A 19452-nucleotide genomic window follows, 5' to 3' on the forward strand; every position below is an offset into this window, starting at 1 on the left:
TTTGAGATGATATTGTTTAATTAGTGCAATTTCTTTCACTTCAGCTTTTTGTTTGTTTTTCCTTTGAGTGTTTACATATTTTTTTTTCCCCTAAATGTAGAGGATGGGGAGGCAGACAGCAAAATAAAGCCAGAGCTAATACCTTTAAGACCAAAAAGAATTTGCCAATGAAATGATCAGGATTAAATTATTTTATATAAACGCCCAAGGCAACATTCGTGTGTGTGTGTGTGTTTGTATGTCTAAGAACTGTTTAAACATTTTTTTATGACTTTTATGATGGGAAATTTGCAAGATACTTAGAAGTAGGAAGAATAGCATAGTGACCCTCCTCGAGCCCCATCATTCAGCTTTAACAGACATCAGCATTTGCTTCACTTCTACTTCTACTGCTTAAAGCAGTTAGAAAATAAAAATCTGTGTGTCACATACAAAATTATAAATTAATGGCTTTGAAAGTTGTTCAAATATACTGAAAAAATAATTCCTTTTTTAAGATATAGGAAATGAATTGATGAAAACTTTGTTGTTTTGTTATTGTAGTTTGGGAGAGTAAGGAGGATTTATGTGAAATGTCAAACTAAGAACTGACGTACTCTGGCTTTGTTTGCAAGTACAGTAATGTTCCTTTAGTATTTATCAGATAGAAAAGACTTCTAAGTGATATTGCCAATGCACTCACAGTTGCCAGTGCGCTCAGAGATGCCAAAGCAAGTTCCCAGTGTGCTTTTTGAATCATTAGAATTGTTTGGTTTGGTTCTGTGTAGTTTTAGGGCACAGTTGATCGTTATCGTGTAGAACTGATAATTCTCAATTTACTTTTCCCACCCACATCACTGTCCAGAACTCAAGATGATACGAGATCTTTGAGTTTGAATTAAGCTTTTCACAGTGACGATGACATTTCCTCCTCCTTCCATTGAACTAAAAGGTGTCCTTTGCATGTTAAGACCAGGCATGAAATAACTATTGACTATGAAACTCAGGTACATGTGGAAGTGCATCAGGAGTTGATGAGGTATCTATGCCATTCCTTTGGCTTGACTGGTTTTGTTGCCTTTTTTTCTGAAATCTACTCCAGAGAGGTTTGGGGTGTTGAATTGAGACAGCATCTCTTAGTGTAGGGCTTCTCCACTATCGAGATTGGGGCCGGGTCATTCTTTGTAGAGCGGGCCCGTTCTGTGCACTGTAGGATGTTTGGCATCATCCCTGGTCTCTACCCACTAGACGCCAGTAGCAGCCACCCGACTGTACCCCCAGTGGTGACAACTAAAAATGTCTCCAGACATTCCCACATGTTCCTCAAAGAGTAAAATTGCCTGTGGTTGAGAATCACTGTTTTAGAGTGTAGGACCATCTTACGTGTAAAGTTGTGTGTGGGTTTCCCTTTCCTCTGTCCCCATCCTAACTCTGCATTTGTAAGCTCCTTGAGGAGAGGAGTGAGGGGTTTCTTTCACACTGAGGTCCCTCTTTCTATCTACTACACATAAGATAAAGACTTGTAGGGACTGATTAGCCACTGCCTTTTGTTTTTTTCCAAACCATTGGGCCACTTAACAAAAGAGTAATCTGGACGCTTCTCTTCCCTTTTTTTTTTTGATTGGTTTACCATTAGGTATATGGCGACTGGCATTTCAGTGATAACAGTGGCTCATTTTCTTTCTTATAAAAGACGTTACTATACTGTACAATGGTTTAACCTTTCCTTTAAAAATCCCATGATACAGATGCTTTTGGTTAACAAAAATTCCTTTTGAATCAGGAAGATTCTGTCTGCCTGCCGATCCCACCCCCTCCCCCAACACATCCCCTGCCTCCCCCCAAAAAAGGAAGAAAGTAAGAAGAAGCATCAACCCTTAAACTACTCAAAGTCCTGAGGCAGCTTTCACATAACAGATGTTCACATTGACTTCTCTTTTGTAAAGTTCTGTCTTCATTGGCCCACTGCTGGCCTGCGGGCTCCTTCTGTTTGCTTAGGAATCGGGTCATGCTTTGGATTAATGCCTAGTGTCCACCCAGGTGATCATCATATATTAAGGAGAGACTATTTATAATGAAAGTGTGAAAACAAGTACTCAGGAGAAAAACATATTACAAAGGGTCTCTACAGTTTCACAATCAGCAATACTATGCTGAGATATAAATTCTACAGGTAACTCATAACATGGTAGTATTTAGTGTAGTGGTTGGGAGCCAGCCTCAGATTTCTCATCCCTAAAATGGGAATAATAACAGCCCTTACTTCATAGGGTGGTAGTGAAGATTAAATGAGCAAATCCATTGAAAACTTTTAGGAAAACTACCTGGTATTTGAGTTCTCAGTAATTACTTCATTTTCACTTTTTAATTATTTTTCTTCTTTATGAGAAACCCCAGTATGTTCCCATATTCTTATGTCTTTCAGAGTTCCCATTTCTGTTCTCAAAAGAAGTATTTTGTCCCTTTCCTCTTCACACATTTTATCCATTATTTTTGTCACACAAAGAAATCCACATGGGACTATCTCAGTTACATATATTGATATTTTATAGGTGTGCCCTACCTGTTTTACATTTTTTATAGATTTGCAGCAAATTTTAAATCCCTCTGAGAATTTGCTTTGTAGAGTGTGATAAATCTTTTTTTTTTTGCAAATGAACAGTTTCTTTTTAGTGAGGAAAACCAAAAGCAAAACTCCTCCTGAATGTCTTCATCAGCTCAATTTCAGATGACTGTACTTTTTTTCTGTGACATAAATGTAAATCATCAGCCACTTTATCTGAAAGAGGTTGTCCTGATTTTGATCCGAAAAGGTCCATATGAATTCAGTTTTGTACCCTCTGCACAAGTTAATAAATATTTCAGGGCTTCCCTGGTGGCGCAGTGGTTAAGAATCTGCCTGCCGACGCTGGGGACACGGGTTCAATCCCTGGCCCAGGAAGATCCCACATGCTGCGGAGCAACTAAGCCCGTACGCCACAACTACTGAACCTATGCTCTAGAGCCCACGAGCCACAACTACTGAGACCGTGTGCCACAACTCTGAAGCCCACGTGCCTAGAGCCCGTGCTCCCAAACAAGAGAAACCACAAGAATGAGAAGCCCGCGCACCGCAACGAAGAGTAGCCCTTGCTCGCCACAACTAGAGAAAGCCTGAGCACAGCAATGAAGACCCAACACAGCCAAAAATAAAAACGAATAAATAAATAAATTTATTTTTAAAATAAATAAATAAATAAACATTTCATTTGAAGCTAAACTACACACCCCTGATTCTATCAGTGAGAACACTACATGGGCAGATCCAACTTACTTTGTTGACAAAATGTTTCTCTGAGAGGCGCTCAGGCTGACAGTACAGAGGAATGACCTGGAGCATATTGAATACAGCGATCGGTTCATGCAACATAAAGTCAGCTCCTTTAGAGGAAAGCTTCAGGCAAAGACCGAGAACAGTGAACAAAAAAGCAGACATTTATGCTTGTGGTAGGTTATTAGATTGACCAAGTGCTTACTTAGTAAATATGGTACCATAGGACTTTTCTTTTTATAGAAAAAGAAGATAGAAAATGGATATAAATGAAGTATCTAGAATGTAAATGTCTATGCACTGTATGAATGTGGATAGGTTGTTTCAAACTTAAATAAAATCAGAGAGAATAATATAATGAGCCCCTCATATACTCATCACCAAACTTCAACAGTTATCAACTCATGGCTCATCTTGTTTCCTGTATATACCTCCCTCTTACCTGCAAATTCTACGTGTAATTTCATCTTTAAATGTTTCAATATGTTAGACCTCTTCCTAGAAAAATGCAGAGTCGAAAGTTTGCATACAATTTTCAGGAGTTTCCACTTTCCCTAAGGCCCAGATTAAGAATAAGTAGCTGAGCTAGCTCCTTTGGAAGTGGGAGAGAAAAAAGATTTCACAAAGTCTTCTGTATGATACTCCAGCTAACAAGTGTCCCATGCTCTATGATTCTTGTTTCTCCCCATTTACTCTTATCTTTGGCATCCATCTGTGATATTTGAGTCAGCCAAAGAGAAAAAGATAAAAGGATACCGAAAGAGGCTGAACTGCCCCCCTCCTTTTTGCCCTCTCCACTCCTTCAAGGTGACCTTTTTTTTTGAGATGGATGAGCTAAATGATGTAACAATGACCTACTTGGATGTGAAAACAAAAAAATCCAGGACTAACAATAGTAGAGAGCATTATTAATTTATTGAGCATTTACTACATACTAAGTACTTTTCGTGCATTCTGTCACTTAAACTAATCAACAAGATGAGCAACTACTACGTAAGTAGTATCCATGATCCCATTTTACAGATAAAAAACTGAGGTTCATAGCATTTAAGCAACTCGCTTAGGATTTGAGGTCAGATCTCTCTGAAATTCTAGCCAGATACTAACAAGACAAGGCTGCCTCTCTCCATTGCACTCTGACAGTTGGCCATACACTTAGCTTATGTGTTCCAAGCAGGTATACATGGGATATTTTACAACACTGTGCATCATTTATAGTTACTTCTTGGTGTTGGTGTGAGACATTTCAGAGCATTGTGTAAGAAAGTCCTTTAACATATGTGCTATCCTTAAATTAGTTTTGATGGAAGCTAAGAAGGAGCCAGAGACAAGAGCTAGTAGCATATATCTCATATCCAACTGCATCTTAATATTTGAGGCCAAGGCATCAGCAGCTCTCATATATGTAGCTACGGGAGCCTCCTAATTGTTTCTCCTGTGTCCACCGTTCTTTCCCATCAACATCAATCCCAGAGTGACATTTTACAAATGTTCATCAGGTCTTGTCACTTCTCTGCTTGAAACCTCCCAAAAGCTTCTTATAAGCAGCAGAGAAGAAAAATCACATTCCTTTCTGTGGCCTACAAAGCTCCATAATATCCGGTCCTGACCATATCTCTCAGTTTATGCACTGACCTGGTCACTGCTCCAGCCCCGCTGGCTGGGTTATTGATGTCATTCTTGTTTTTCAAAGATGCCAACCTGCTTCCGGCTCAGGATTTAAGCTCCTCTGATTCTCAACACACATGGCTTCTTCTCATCATTTGGGTTTCAGCTGGAATGTCCCTACTTCAGAGTAGCCTTCTTTTCTCCCAGTGGCTTTCTTTCTTATCTTTTCTGCATTGCACTTGTGTCACTGTATGAAGTTCTTTCTTTGTTGATTTGTTGCCATCGTGTTTGTCTCTGCTTCCCCAACTTCAGTATGGCTTTTGCGGGCTCAAGAACTCTGCTTTAGTGGCTGCTGTATCCTCAGTGCTTCCATAAATGCTGGTTAAATGAATGGCTGGGTTGTTCAGTGGGGTAGTTACGATGTACCTGCATGTAAAACTCTCAGTCAGAAAGTGCTTGTGAGCTGTTAGTGTTATTGTTGGAGTTGTTAATTCCAGACTGGAATTTCTTTATCACATAATCTATACAACAAGTTTTAGGAATTGCCCAAGACAATGCATTTCCTCAAGAATCAGGAGGACCCCTCAGTCTCATGATCTAGGCCCTAAAGTCTGTGTTATTATGAGGTGGCTGCTTTTGCCAGTTTTCGGCTCGTGTGGACTTGACCTTCAAACCAGCAGCATTCAGCTCTCATTTCTGACTGACCTTTTACTTAGGCCCAGGGCAATGTTTTCATCTCTGACAAACTTGACCACTGCTAGTTTCTTAAGAGTGTCTGTCCTTATGAAAAGGGATTTTGCTGCCTGTGTCATAATGATCTCTAATACCCGATAAACTGCAAACAATAGGGGCATTTTGGGGGGATGCTGAAACAAAAAGGCGTCTGCAATTCTGAGGCAGTGCTAAACTGGGGCACATAAAAAAGTTATAGCACGTGGAATGCTGCACTCGCAGCTCCCATCAGGAGGGGGGAGAACTCGACGGTCCTTACAATGAGCTATTATTTTAAGGGCACCATGGAACCACGTAATTGCAGCCCTTTATAAAACCATAAGAATGTGTCAAACATTGTACGAACTCAAACTGTCTGGGCTTGAATGTTAGACCAAAAATTTAATAAATAAAGAGGTCTTCTTAATCTGATCAAGTATTTAAAGAAAAAATTGAAATGAGGCAGATTTCATCATTATATAACAACTTCATGGGTTTATTTGTGGTGTTCAAAATGTTCAGTAGAGGAATTCTGCCTGTATATATTTTTGTTTGTCCAGATCCACAGACTTTAATTTTTGTGGAATTTGTAGATTTTTAAAAAAAAAATTACAAAATTAGTGCCATATACATTATAGAAAATATTAAAAAGAACCAGTAAGGTAGCAGCCACCTATAATTTAATCATCCTGAGACAGTCATGGAGAAGATTTTTGATGAATGGTTTGTAACTGGTTTTTGTGTGTGTGTGTGTGTATGCATATGTATAAACAACATTTTTAAGTCGGTTTAGGGTCACAGTGTATGTAGTGATTCTAACCTGCTTTGTGTTCCTACTTACATGATGAACTTTCCCCCTCATTTAATAGTTTTATAAAATATGGACTTCATTCACTGTATTGTATCCATCTGTATGGGGGCAATTCCCCTCCCCACCCCAAGGACATTTGTAATGTTGGAGATATTTTTGGTTGTCAGAACTGGCATTGGGGGGAAGGCGCTACTGGCATCTACTGGGCAGAGACCAAGGATGCTGCTAAATATCCTATAATACACATGCAACCCCACAACAAAGAAGTACCTGGCCATAGGGTCAGTCATGCTGAGATAGAGGAACCTTGAACTTATATGGCTCCTTCATAATTAATTGAATGCATTGCTTTCTATTAGATATTTGTTTCCAATATTTTGTTATTAGAGATTAATGGTTGGCACACTCTCTGTAAAGAGCCAGATAGTAAATATTTTAGGCTTTGGAGATTATAAGGTCTATTACTCAACTCTGCTCTAGTATTGTAATAGCTTGAAAGCAGTCGTATACTATATGTAAATGAGTGGGTGTGGCTGTGTCCCAATAAAACTTTATTTACAAAAATAGGAGGTGGGCACTAGGGTAGTAATTTGTCCACTTCTGTTTTAGGCAATGCTCTGATGTACCCCTGTGTTCTTAAATCTTTGCCCTTAGATCTGATGATTTCCTTAGAAAAAGTTCTTGAAAGTGTGAATTATTGGATGAACATGTATGTACCTTTTAAAAGTTTATATCAATTTATTTTTTTTCTCACTCACATCATATGAGATTGTTTATTTAGTGAGGCTTATTCTGATCCCACTTATGCCACCATCATTCCGTCAGATTTGGAACTACCTCCTGGAATGTGGAGTGTGAAAGGTAAAGCAGGGTTTGCCAATTTAAATGCCTTCAGGAGTCAGGCAGATTAATGAGTAAATCAGGCCAGTTATCAGTGTCAGAATAAGGAGTGGTAGGAATGTAGCAAAATGAGGAACAAGTGTTCCTTCAAAAGAGGGAAGCTGCTTCTCAACCCTGCCCCTTGCTGGCCCGCTAGAAGGTGGTTCATTGTTGCCAGATCTTCTGTTTTATCCAGAGAAACCAGAAATCCAAATTTTAGTATGATAACTCTAGTTTTTAATTAAATACTCTGTAGGCAATAAGCCATACCTGTGGACTGTGCCCATGGGCCACCAGCTTGAGGAATTCTGCTTTAACTGTGACTTATCAAGGGGTCTACAGTTTAGAGATGGAGACAGATCTCCAGGATCCTGGCACTAAGCATCGTGGATGAGAGCTATAAGAGTTGGCAACCTTTGGGTCTGCCCTCATAGAAAAGGAAGCTTTATAACTCAGATTAGGGAGGTGCACTGTGAATCAACGGCCTGGCTCGGAGATGTTACCTCCAGAGATTTCTGAATTAGTTAGGAAGAGTGAGGGTCTACCACTTCTCCATCTCCTCAGGACACTTCTAGAGGCTTCAGGATCCTAGCCTCCAACCTGTACAAGGCCCTACACAATCTGACCTTTTGTCCTTAGTTTCTAGTCTCCCCACTCCTTCATGCATTTCAGCCACACTGCCTTCATTCAGTCATTGATTATCCAAATATTTGCTGAGCCCCTACTCTGTGCCAGGCCATGTTCTGGACAAAGTAGAGCAGGGTATGTATGGGGATGGAGAGCACTGGCAGGGTGGGAGTTGGGGTCTCTAAGTTCTTAGGATCGTTGTGGGAGATAAGGTCAGAGAGGTCATGACCCCAGGGTGGAGGGGGAAGGGGGCACATTAGGCTGGAGTCTTCAAAGTTTGCTGTGCATAAGAATCTATCTGGAGAACTTGTTAAAACATAGATTTCTGATCCTCACCCAGAGATTCTGATTCGTTAGCTCTGAGATGGGGCCCAAGAATATGCATTTCTAACAAGCCCCATAGGTAGTTCTGGTTTAGAGACCTGTAGGCCATTGTAAGTAGTTTGTTTTCTCTCAGACATAAATAGGGAGCCATTACAGAGGGGTTCTTTTTGCAGATGAGTGACATAATCTGACATATTTTACAAGGATCACACAGTGTATTGAACACAGGGTGCAAAAGAGCACAGACAGAAGTAGGTGGAAGAGTCAAGAGGCTTTCAGTCATCCAAGTGAGAAATCATGGTGGCCTGGATCAAGTGGTAACAGTAGAGATGGTGAAAATTAGTTAAATTCGGGATATATTCTGAAAAGGAAGCCAGTACTTCTTGATGGAGTAGATGTGGGGTGTGAAGGAAAGAAATGAATCAAAGATGACCAAGGTTTTGGAAATGAGCAACAAGGTTGAACGAGATGAAGGTCATTTTTTTGGTAATTTCACATGTTTCAACCTAATGGAAGAATGGGGGTACCATCTGCTACGATGGAGAAGACCATAGGGGGAAGAGGAAGATGGACACTTTAAGTTTGAGATGTCTGCAGTCCTCCCAATGGAATAAGCAGGTGGAGCTGAGTGTGGAGTTCAGGACATCTAAACAGAGTGTTTAAATCCAGGAGCCTGGCTTAGGTCACCAGGGCTGTGCGTGCAGAGAGAGGAAATCAAGCTCTGAGCCTTGAGGCGTTCTGACATTTACGAGGGAGAGAAGAGGAGAAAACTAGCAAAGGCCACTGAGAAAGAGGCAGGAAGAAAACCAGGCGAGTGTGGTCAGGAAGCAGCCAAGGAAAGAATGTGTGTGAAGAGCCTCCTTGCAGTTCCCTGAGCATGGGAGGCTTCCTCACACCTGAGGACTTTTGTACTTTGCTGGGTTTCTCTTGCCACCCATCTGCGTGGCTCATTCTATTCCCCAACTTCAGGTCTGTGCTTAAATGTCGTCTTCTGGGTGAGCCTTGCCCCAAACGGCCTGTGTAAGATGAAGACAGTTGCCTGGCATCTGGTTGGTACTCAGACAGTATTTGGTGAATGAATGTGAAGATATAAGTCTTTTGATCGGGGCAGAAGTCCAGGTGTAAACGTCTTAAAGCCTTGCACTCAAGGTGTGGTGTGGTTTGTGGACCAGCAGGGTGGGCATCCCCTGGGAGCTTATTGGAAATGCAGGACCTTAGGCCACACCCCAGACCTACAGATTCACACAGCACTTAACAAGATCCCAGATGATTTATATAGACATTAAGGCTCGCACCGAGTCCTGTATTTAGTTCTTTTTGTATTTGGTAAGAGGACGACTGGGTATACTCTCTGACGGTAACAACTCAAAATAAGAGGTTAAAACTATGAAAATCCGGAGTCCATAGTTCCTTCTGTATTCAATCAGTTTGTCGTCATATGATCTTTAAAAATTGTGAGGAGAGGCTTTCAAGAATACTTTGTAGCCTAGCCAGGTGATTTCTTAGTTTTATTTTGAATTGACCTAAGCTAGGAATGAACATATAAAATGCACAGCATCAGGTACATGGTAGACAATTTTGAGTGAATGAATTCTAATTGTTTTCTGTGTTTTAAAAAATCTCGGTACTTATGACATATCATAAGTAGGAGGTAATAAGCATATCCTGTGTTCTTATGTCCAGTTATACGGAAAAGCAACTATAAAATTATTTATACATATACTATTTCTCTTTAGAAAAACCACCTCATTCTTCAAACCTTGCTAAAGCTTCAACATAATAGGAAAGCTGAATTCTAGATTGGTAAAACTTTCTTACAGAGCACTGGTTGACATTTTCTGTAAACGGTAGATATTTTAGGCTCTGGGGGCCACGTGGGCTCTGATGCTGTAGTGTGGGCTCAGCGTGGACAACATGTAAACGAATGGACGGGGCTGTGTGCCAGGAAGCTTTATTTATGCACACTGAAATTTGGATTTCATAGAATTCTCATGTATCATGAGATATCATTCTGCTTTTGATGGTTTTCAACCATTGAAAAATATAAAATCTATTCTTAGTTTCTAGGCCATACAAAAACAGGGAACAGGCCTGATTGGGCAGGTGGGCAGATCCCTGTGATAGAGAAAAGGACCTGGGCATATCAACCTTGGTCACTTCTGATTTTCTTTTATTTAAGTACTCATTGTTTTTGCTTTTTGTTTGCATATGACTTTTTAAAATTCAAGTATAGTTGATTTACAATGCTGTATTAGTTTCAGTTGTACAGCAAAGTGATTATTATACATATGTATATATCTGTTCTTTTTCAGATTCTTTTCCATTATAGGTTATTACAAGATATTGACTATAATTCCCTGTGCTGTACAGTAGGACCTTGTTGTTTACCTGTTTCATATATAGCAGTGTGTATCTGTTAATCCCAAACTCCTAATTTTTCCCCTCCCACCCCTGCTTTTCCCTTTGGAAAACCATAAGTTTGTCTTCTATGTCTGAGAGTCTGTTTTCTTTTTTGTAAATATGCTCATTTGTATCATTTTTTAGGTTCCGCATACAAGTGATACCATATGGTATTTGTCTTTCTCTGCCTGACTTACTTCACTTAGTGTGATCAACTCTAGGTCCATCCATGTTGCTGCCTATGGCATTATTTTATTCTTTTTAATGCCTGAGTAATAGTCCATTGTGTATATACACAACATCTTCTTTATCCATTCATCTGTTGATGGACATTTAAGTTCCTTCCATGTCTTGACAATTGTAAATAGTGCTGCTGTGAACATAGAGGTACATGTATCTTTTCAAATTAGAGTTTTCGTCTTTTATGGATATATGCCCAGGAGTGGGATTGCTGGATCATACGGCAACTCTACTGTTAGTTTTTTGAGAAACCTCCATACTGTTCTCTGTAGTGTCTACACCAATTTACATTCCCACCAAAAGTATAGGAGGGTTCCTTTTCTACACACCCTCTTCCAGCATTTATTATTTGTCTGCATGTGATTTTGATTCTTCTGTCTTAGGTCAGGATTCGTATTCTTGTTGTCCTTCTTTTTTGTTAGGGAAACCTTTGTACAGGTTGTACAGCAAACACGACTGAGTGAGAACATGTGTTCTGGACTGGTGTTTTCTTTCGTGGTAGTGTTATAATTGTGGGACTGAAAAGAATCTTGGCACCTCTCAGATGTGACCCTGGGCAAGACTTTGCTCAAATTATTTCAGAAAGCTAGCTTCCTTTGTTTCACCATTTTCTCAGGGATGGTGATTGCATCATTGACCATCTCTGTACATAGTCCTTTAAAAAACAGTATGAAAAGAATAGTGGTTTGGGCGTGGTAGTGGATAGCAATTGATTGAATTATAATCCTTTTACTATTTCTTCAACTTACTGAGCAAAAGAACACATTCTCTCTCTAAACACAAAATGAGAAATCTAAATACTTTGTTGACTTGTTAAAAAAGTAAAATCAATTATAAACTAAAAGGATTATGGGAATCTTCGCTCAATTTTATCTTTATTCTGGTTTACAAATAGTAGAGGGAATAGAAGGACAGTGAACATCAGATGGGGATTCTTTTTCCTGCAGTGAATTCTCTTGTCAGCCAATTTGATAGTATCTGCAGGCACCATCTTACACTGATGTGCTCCAGGATCTCTTTAGAATGAAACTGCTGGAAAATAACCTGTCAGTGTCACTTGGGAAGTGGCGAAGCTAAACTGTGACAATTAGAATGTGATTTATTCCAGTTCTTTTGCTATCAATTCAGGATCTGAATGAAGAAAGGAAAAAGGGCAAGGAGATAGTAGTAGTAATAAAGGAAGAAAAGTTTCAAAGCCAGTGGATCTTTGCCCTTGATCCAGATAGCTAACATACTTTATTTATGTGAAATATAAGTTACGTCAATAAAATACTGTATTTCGATAGAGTAAGAAGTATTCCAGCTTTATTTTGCGGTCTGTGCTTGTAGTGCTCAGCAATACCCAACTTTTGGTATCCGAATTCTGTGGTATAGTTGGTTTCAAGGTCAAAAACATGAAAAGATTATTAGGAAATCATACAGATATTTAACACCACATATGTTTTCAGTTGCGTGCTTGTTTGGCTATTTAAAAATTAATGAAAGGGAAATCACTCACTAAAAAGCTATGGTTTAGGATGGCTGAACACAGAACCTCATATTTATGTGGCTTTGAAAATATTCCGAGGACTGTAGTGTAGAGCCTCATAATAATGTTATGAGAAGTTAGGGCAGTTAGTGTTTCCTTCCAGCATCTTCTGGATATGAGGGAAGCAACACACCCAGAGGTTGTGTCACACACCACCACCGCACAGTGGGGGTGGCATGGCTAGGATGGGGTGGAGATAATGCAACAGTACTAACTGTTCCAGATCAGTGCTTCTCAAAGTGTCTCAGAGAGCCCTGGGGGTCTCCAAGACTCCTGTAGTTCTGTCAGGTCAAAACTACTTTCATAATAATACCGAGAGGTTATTTTCCTTTTTTCATGTTCATCTCTCACGTACAGTACTATGCCATTTCATATTAGGGACTTGAGCATCTGTGGATTTTGCTATCTGAAGAGGTCCTGAAACCCATCCCCATGGATTCTGAGGGATATCTATATACAGAAGAGTTTTACAGAGGCTACATGATGTGTTAAAATGTCATTGTTCTAATGGCCAGTGGACTATGTGCTAGCGGATAATCTTATGTTTTAAAAATCTCTTAGTTTTAATTCCTAAGATGAGAAATATGGATAGATATAACCTGCATAAACACAAGAAATTAAAACAGTTTAAAAAGGTCCTAGGACAAAAAAGAAAGTTTGAGAATTGCTGTTTGAGATAGGTTGCTAAGCCTGGTAGAGGTGTGATTTCATTTAATACTGAAAACACCTCTAAGAGGCAGGTTCTATTGTCATTCCCATTGAGCACATGACTTGATGAAGGCCTGGAAAGGTTAATGACTTGCAGAAGGTCATAAAAGTAGTAAGCTGCAAAGTCTGAATTTGAACCCAGGTTTCAACTTCTTAATTCTTCTGTTGACTGTGCTGTCAGGCATGATATCCCTGTCAGAGAAGCACCAGGAGTGCTTGGATTTGATGCTAAGTTCTCAGAAGAGGAACTAACTTCTTAAAACCTAGGCCATCCCCCCCCCCCCCCCCCCGAGGGAATGTAGATAGGAAGATTCTCCTGCGGGCATTATAGAGCAGAGACCACATTCTACTGGCTTGTGGGCTGAGTCCAGCCAACAGATTTGTTTGATTTGTCTTCTACAATATGAAAAATCAAACAATTTGGTGTCATTTTTGTAATCTGGGAGATTTCATTTAAAAAACAAGTTCAGATTGCCAACTAAATTGAAAAATTGGAAGGTCTAGCTAGACTGGAATAGTTTTCCCATATGGCCACAATCAGTTGCAGATTATGTTAGCTCTTCCTTTTAGATGAAATATCCACCCTCTAGTTTGCCCCAGGCCTCACCACTCCCTATTGCACACCACAGATCATGACCTCATTTATGTTACCTGTTTTAGGTGTTTGGAGTGGAGACATCTGGGGATGTTCCGTCTTCTCCATAGTGTTTATAGCCAGTCTGTTCTCAACTTAACTTAAGAAGACACTGACAGTAAAAGGGCAAAAACACATCCCACTCTGACTACCCCAACCTGGTTGTAGTAAAGACCTCACTGACAATGCCAAATAGAGAACAAGTTGCTTTTTTCCTTACTGAAGCTTAAAATTCTGATTCATTAAAAATAAGGATCTGCCAGTGAATTAACATTTATTTTTAAATGTGCAGCCCCTTATGTTTAAAGTGTAATAGTGAAATAAGCACATTACACCCATTGCCCTCATTTTATGTTTATTTTAGAAATGTCTATTGTCCTCATCATTATCGTGTCTGGACCCTTTATGAAACTTAAAATGTCTCTGTGAACCTCTGTGTGCATGTTAGATCAGTCATTTGAAACAACAATTTGAGGTTGTCAACTAAAGGACTTCATTATCATGGGCATTTGGATGGAATTATTGAATTTCAAATTCTTGTGCTTAAAGTATCTCGCCAATTCAGCAGTGCGTATCAACCGTTATCATAATTTTTAGATATATATTTGTTTGCCTTTTATCTTCCTTTGCTTCCCCCCAGACTCTCAGGGTCATAAACCTGGCAATTATATCTACTTGCTCACAATGTGTATTCTGTGCCTTGCACAGTGTTTAGCACATAATAACAGTAAATAATGGAATGAATAAGGAAATCTGTAAATGCATCAGTTGTGTATATGATAACTCTTATTCTTCTCTAGCCCCAAGAATTATATTAAAAGATTTTTTAGTGAAAAATTTTATGCTTCCTAATTAGAGGATTAAATTGGGGAGATGTGTATTTCTTATTTTCCACATAAATATATATCCAAAACTGCCTCTGTATGTATGTATTTTTCCTTTTCTATTTAGAATAGCTCCCCCTCTTCCTGATGCAAGGTCAGTAGGAAATTTATATATCTGTCCAGTTAAGAATAAGATGCACATTGAGACCAGGATGCAAGATGAGGCTGTTGAACTTGAAAGTTCATCAGAGACTCCCCCATACTAAAAGACACTCTTTCTGCATTTGGAAGGGCTGAGTTATTCGGCCATTAGAAGAGTCTCATGTGTAGCTTTTAGGCAATGTTCTCCAAAGGGGGCATCTAGCTCTTAACCTATTGCTGAAAGAGAAATACCATTGTCTATTAATGCTACTGGAACTAAAGATGAATAGTGAATTGGCCTTGATCTGACAGTGAGTTTGACTTTGATAGCTCATCCCTTAAAAAGGTTCTTTTATATTTATGAAAAAAAAGTATGACGTCAAGCTGGCTGGGGTGCGGGGGGGTTGATATCAATATTTAAGAGCAAACTCGTAGGGCTTCCAAAAAAAAGCTCTTTGTGTGAACTTTTTTTTTTTACATGCATAACTAATTAGCTTAGGTTATTATAAGCAGGGCTGCTGTGATAAAGTTTCCGGTGGTGTCTCGGGATACCTTGTTTATAGTACTTTCTCTATGCCAGTCTACGAATCGGAGTTGCAGAAAGTAGAGGGAGCGAATAGTCTACCGTTATTTGTTGGATTGGGGCCACCTAAAACGTGGTTATGCTGGAAATGCTAGAATATAATCACTATCAGGTGAGCTTTATTCTTATATTTAGTCTCTGAAATGTAATCAACAAATTGAGCGTTTCACCTTTTCATGTTATTGTAGTAGACACAGTTTTCAGTAAGTACATGTCTTCCCGTTTAATGCTGTTTATTGTTTGATACCATAATCAGTAATTCAATGCAGTTTTGAATAAAGTAAATATTAGCAGGATTTTTTTTCCCCTGGTGCATGGCTGTGCTCTCTCCATGAGCTCCTGTTCATGGCTCTAAGATTAAATTGTGTTTATCAAGGAAAAAGTGACTAAATTGAGTATCATTGATATTTTTTTAAAAGTTCTTATTCTCTATTAATGTCTATAAGAAAGAAGGGAAAAATAATGTTGGTGGCTTAATATTCATGCCTTCAAAAACACATACATAGAAGTGCTATGTGTTTGAAAGAAACTGCTTAATGGGGAATTGCTTTTTATGTTGAGTTTAAGATCTTAATTAAAATGTTGAACAGTCATGTCCAAATGCAAGTGGGAGGAACTGATCCACAACCAGTTGATTTAATCATCCGAATGTTTCTGTTTCCGTTCTACAACCGCTTTATAGTTGTTCCTTAAGGAGGGTTTTTTGTGTTTTTTTAAAACAGAAAGCGGTTCTGTTTGCCAAAGAAAACTGAAATGAATCAAGTTATGCGCCTTCTTCTAGATTGTTGTTTTGATCTTAACAAACTCTTTCAGGTGTGTTGGGGAAATTTTTGCCCTACAGTTAGTGGCAAATTTTTAGTCATCAGACATGAGAAGAAGGGCACAAGGTTTTAAAGAGATGATGGACCGCCAGTTAGCAGGGAAATAGGGCAGAGTACTACCCCAAATCCTAAGGGTTAGCCTTTAAACTTCAGTAGTATCAAAATCCATCAGCACGGTGCCTGGTACCTAACAGGGGCTTAATAATCTATTCTCTTGGTGGACTGGCCCGTCTCATGCTTGTGCCTGAAAGAAGAGCTGTCCGAAACTCACCAATAACAGCGCTCTCTTCTCTTCCCTCTGTGGCTATGTTCAGGTGCAGACCCACCTCGAAAACCCCACCAAGTACCACATACAGCAAGCCCAAAGGCAGCAGGTAAAGCAGTACCTTTCTACCACTTTAGCAAATAAACATGCCAACCAAGTCCTGAGCTTGCCATGTCCAAACCAGCCTGGCGATCATGTCATGCCACCAGTGCCCGGGAGCAGCGCACCCAACAGCCCCATGGCTATGCTTACACTTAACTCCAACTGTGAAAAAGAGGTAATTCATGTCTCCTCCCCTCTCCTTTTTCTTACACTGAATGACTGTCTGTTGGATCTCCCTCCCGCACTTGACCGTGGACTCCAGTCTGTCCGCGTGGCCACCTTCGCTGGCCATTGTTCCCGATTCCCCATTCTAGCTGTCACCCTCCAGCCTCTTCTCCCTGTCACCATCCCCGGGTTATTGGGTTATGGCTCCTGGCAGGGGACCTGGCCCCCTCAGAGCAGAACCCAGACGCGAGGACACTTTTTCTTCCACCCCGTTTCTGCTTCGTTAGCTGAGTGTTCTCTTCCATTCCTTTCCGTTTACAGAGCAGTGAAAATGCAAGGAGAGAGGGAAAGGTGGAAAAGGGAGAGTAAAAATAGAAAAGGTGTTGGACAGGCGGTTTAGAAGTTCCGCTTGCTGTGAACGTCTGGGATGTTATTTTTATTGCTCCCTGAGTTGGAAAGGAAAAAAAAAAGCACAGAGTGTGCATGGCTGGATTGGAAGAATATAGCACATGAAAATCTAACAGAAAAGCAAAGATTTCCTTGCCGGGTGAATTCGGTTTCCTAATAAAATTGCCACTGCTGGTGAAATCTGCTTTTTGTAAAGGCTGGGTTGGAGACAAGACTCAAATGTACCTCAAGCTAATTACTGCATCAAAATTTGAAGCATACCTAACAGGAGGGTTGTGATTTAATATGTTATTTCCAAATATGAGATGATGAGCTTCATTTTAGTGGAGTTTGTCCTCTGAAATGTTCATGTGATTCAGAGGTGACTCTTCTGAAGTTTGGTTGATTTTAATTTCTAGAGGGACTAAGTCTTTTCCCTTTTGCCCAAACCAAACCATCTTATTCTTCTCTGTCCATGTTTGTCATCTGTCAAGCTGATTTGCTGGAAGAAGTTCTTCCTTCATTATTTTGTTTCTCGGTCAGATTACACTTTATCAGAAAGCTTAGTTCATCTTGTTGCCGCACCATCAGCCTCGTGTGAATATGTCATTGAAAAGTCATTTGCAAATCCAGATCATAGGCTGATTTTGCTTGTGTTTTTGCAGGGATTTTATAAGTTTGAAGAACAAAACAGGGCGGAGAGCGAATGCCCAAGTATGAACACGCATTTACGAGCGTCGTGCATGCAGGTACTGAATGACTCAGCAGCCCAAAGATGTAACGCTCTGTAATGAGGATCTATATTTGTGGCTAATCACACTTTCCTGATGACTTAAGGGTTTTTTTTTCCCCCCATTGATTTTTTTTTTTTTAATTGAGGAAGCTATGAACAGAACTATTTTCTTCATAATGTCTCATGATTAAAAAGTTACTAGGGAAATGATACTTAAAATGCATTTTTCCCTGAGTTGCTGTAAGTCATTAAACTGCTTAAAATACATAAATTTTAATAAAATAGAATGTAAACTGCTGTACTTCATTTAGATAGCATCATCAAAATATGTTGTACAAATTTATAGGTTAGCAACTTTGACAGGATATTTGTAAAACCAAGATGTGTGTGTGTGTGAGATCTATATATTGTTTTATAAAATGGAATCTCATGGAAAATATATTTTGAAATTTTATTCATTTAATGATAAATCATGGATATTTTCCCAAATAATGAAAAGTTCTTCTATGACATCCTACTTAATGGCTATATAAATCATGCTATACCCATTTATTAATATATTTATGTATTTTTAATGTGTATATACATATATGAGAAAGAAGAATAAGAAACAAAAAATTCTTATTTTTTTTTGCTTTTCTCTACTGCCTTTTATCAACATGTATGACTCTTTTCATAAGAGAAAAAATTCTCTCATACCAAGCCCACTAAGTTCATTTCCCTAAAAATAAAATAAAAAATTTACGAAGAAAGGTTGCTCATAAGTCTTCTGGCCCATTTTCCAGTTTACCAACTCATTTAGAAAATCATCTCTTAAAAACAAGCAAACGAAACAGATACAACTGGTGTACCTGGAAAGGAAACAGTGTGCTGACAGTTATTCAAAACTGACCTCCAATGGTTCTCAGGGGTCACTTAATGCCACTCATTTTTTGAATGTTTACTATATTCTTGGCACTGTGAGCACTTTATATGGTTTGTCCTGAAATCTCACAAGAATCCAATAAGGCCATGAGTATTATTACCCCCATTTTACAGATTGGGACACTGAGGCTCTTAAAGATTAAGGGTGTTACCCCAATCCAGAAAGTGGGAGAACCAGGATTCCGACAAGCCCCATGATGTTGGAGCCTGTCTTCTTTAATTAGAAAATGGCAAAAAGACACAAAGGAGCATCCCTCTGAGTTCTGAGATTTCATTGTGTACTTGTGAAGGGCGATTAAGACCCAAGCGTGTGTGCACACGCACACCAAGTAGCTCAAATATGTAAGGTGTTTGCGAAGAAATGTTTTCACAGACTTGTCTTTGCAACTGCTGCAATGCACATGTAATCACTGTTGTTTATTATCATAACTAATGTTTCGGTACTACAGGAATAAAATTGATCTAGAGGGAATGTCAGCTCCACGACTGTAATGATAACCTCGTCCTGGTGTACTCCTCTGGGAGTGCCAAGCACGCTGGCAGCTGTACGAGGAGAAACTTATTTTACAAGTCCTTGTAAGATTAGTGCAGGGATACCCAGTGGCCTGGCAGCCACAGTGCCCCACACACCCCTGTGGGAGCAAAGGGCTGAATTGCCATCTGTGTTTTTTTATTCCAAGGAGGGTGTGGGAAAGGTACAGGGCATAGTCTTTAGAGGAGAAAAGGAAAAGGCAGCTGTCATTCAAGA

At 39.5% G+C, this 19452-nt stretch overlaps 1 protein-coding gene across 4 annotated transcripts in view; it reads left to right on the forward strand.

The window, feature by feature from the left end:
* Positions 1-19452, forward strand: part of MITF (melanocyte inducing transcription factor) — a 222609-nt gene that overhangs the window by 174342 nt on the left and 28815 nt on the right. For all 4 annotated transcript variants that reach the window (XM_022572571.3, XM_022572572.3, XM_022572574.3 and 1 more), the window contains exons 3-4: positions 16443-16670; positions 17713-17796. In XM_022572571.3, coding sequence (XP_022428279.1) covers positions 16443-16670; positions 17713-17796 — 312 coding nt within the window. The remainder of the gene's footprint in view (positions 1-16442; positions 16671-17712; positions 17797-19452) is intronic.

This window comes from Delphinapterus leucas, chromosome 10 (assembly GCF_059928025.1).
Source record: "Delphinapterus leucas isolate spDelLeu-1000000601 "Yukka" chromosome 10, BTC_Dleu_Yukka2, whole genome shotgun sequence".
NCBI classification, from domain to species: Eukaryota; Metazoa; Chordata; class Mammalia; order Artiodactyla; family Monodontidae; genus Delphinapterus; species Delphinapterus leucas.